This window comes from Myotis brandtii, unplaced genomic scaffold, assembly GCF_000412655.1.
Source record: "Myotis brandtii unplaced genomic scaffold, ASM41265v1 scaffold888, whole genome shotgun sequence".
Lineage (NCBI taxonomy): Eukaryota > Metazoa > Chordata > Mammalia > Chiroptera > Vespertilionidae > Myotis > Myotis brandtii.
Window position 1 is genome coordinate 901,698 of NW_005371636.1, and position 603 is coordinate 902,300.

The window sequence follows — 603 nt, forward strand, 5'->3', positions numbered from 1 at the left end:
GCATCTCCACCATCGCTCGCTCCTGCTCGTGCAGCTTCATTCGCAAGGATGTGATTTCCTGCCGACAGAGCCGGTACCGCTCAGGGTCGATGTTCTGACGGCTTCTTTGAGCAGCTTTCAGCTTCTCAATTTCTGCTTTCAACTCTAAATATCGATAAGAAGACGCCCGACTGATGCGGAATCATCTCCGCGGTCAGCGTGGCCCTCCAATTCCCACTGCGCTCGGGAGTTTTAAATTTTCCTAAGGGAGCCGAAACCGGTTTGGCTCAGTGGATAGAGCGTCGGCCTGCGGACTGAAGGGTCCCGGGTTCGATTCCGGTCCAGGGCATGTACCTTGGTTGCGGGCACATCCCCAGTAGGGAGATGTGCAGGAGGCGGCTGATCGATGCTTCTCTCTCATCGATGTTTCTAACTCTCTATCCCTCTCCCTTCCTCTCTGTAAAAAATCAAAATATATTTAAAAAGAAAATTTTTCCTCAGGGAACCGGGATCTTTGCAGAATCGAGGCCACTGCCCCTGCGGTGCCTCCACGCCTGCCTCCCCGGCCCTGCCCGGAAGCGCTCCCGTGTCCAGGAGCCTGCCCTCCTGGGGAGGAGGGCATGG

The 603-nt window shown here is 55.7% G+C and overlaps 1 protein-coding gene across 1 annotated transcript in view; it reads right to left on the bottom strand.

Moving 5' to 3' along the window:
• Window positions 1-603, bottom strand: part of KIF14 (kinesin family member 14) — a 41,637-nt gene that overhangs the window by 30,310 nt on the left and 10,724 nt on the right. Inside the window, exon 10 of the mRNA XM_014532355.1 lies at window positions 1-170. Coding sequence (XP_014387841.1) covers window positions 1-170 — 170 coding nt within the window. The remainder of the gene's footprint in view (window positions 171-603) is intronic.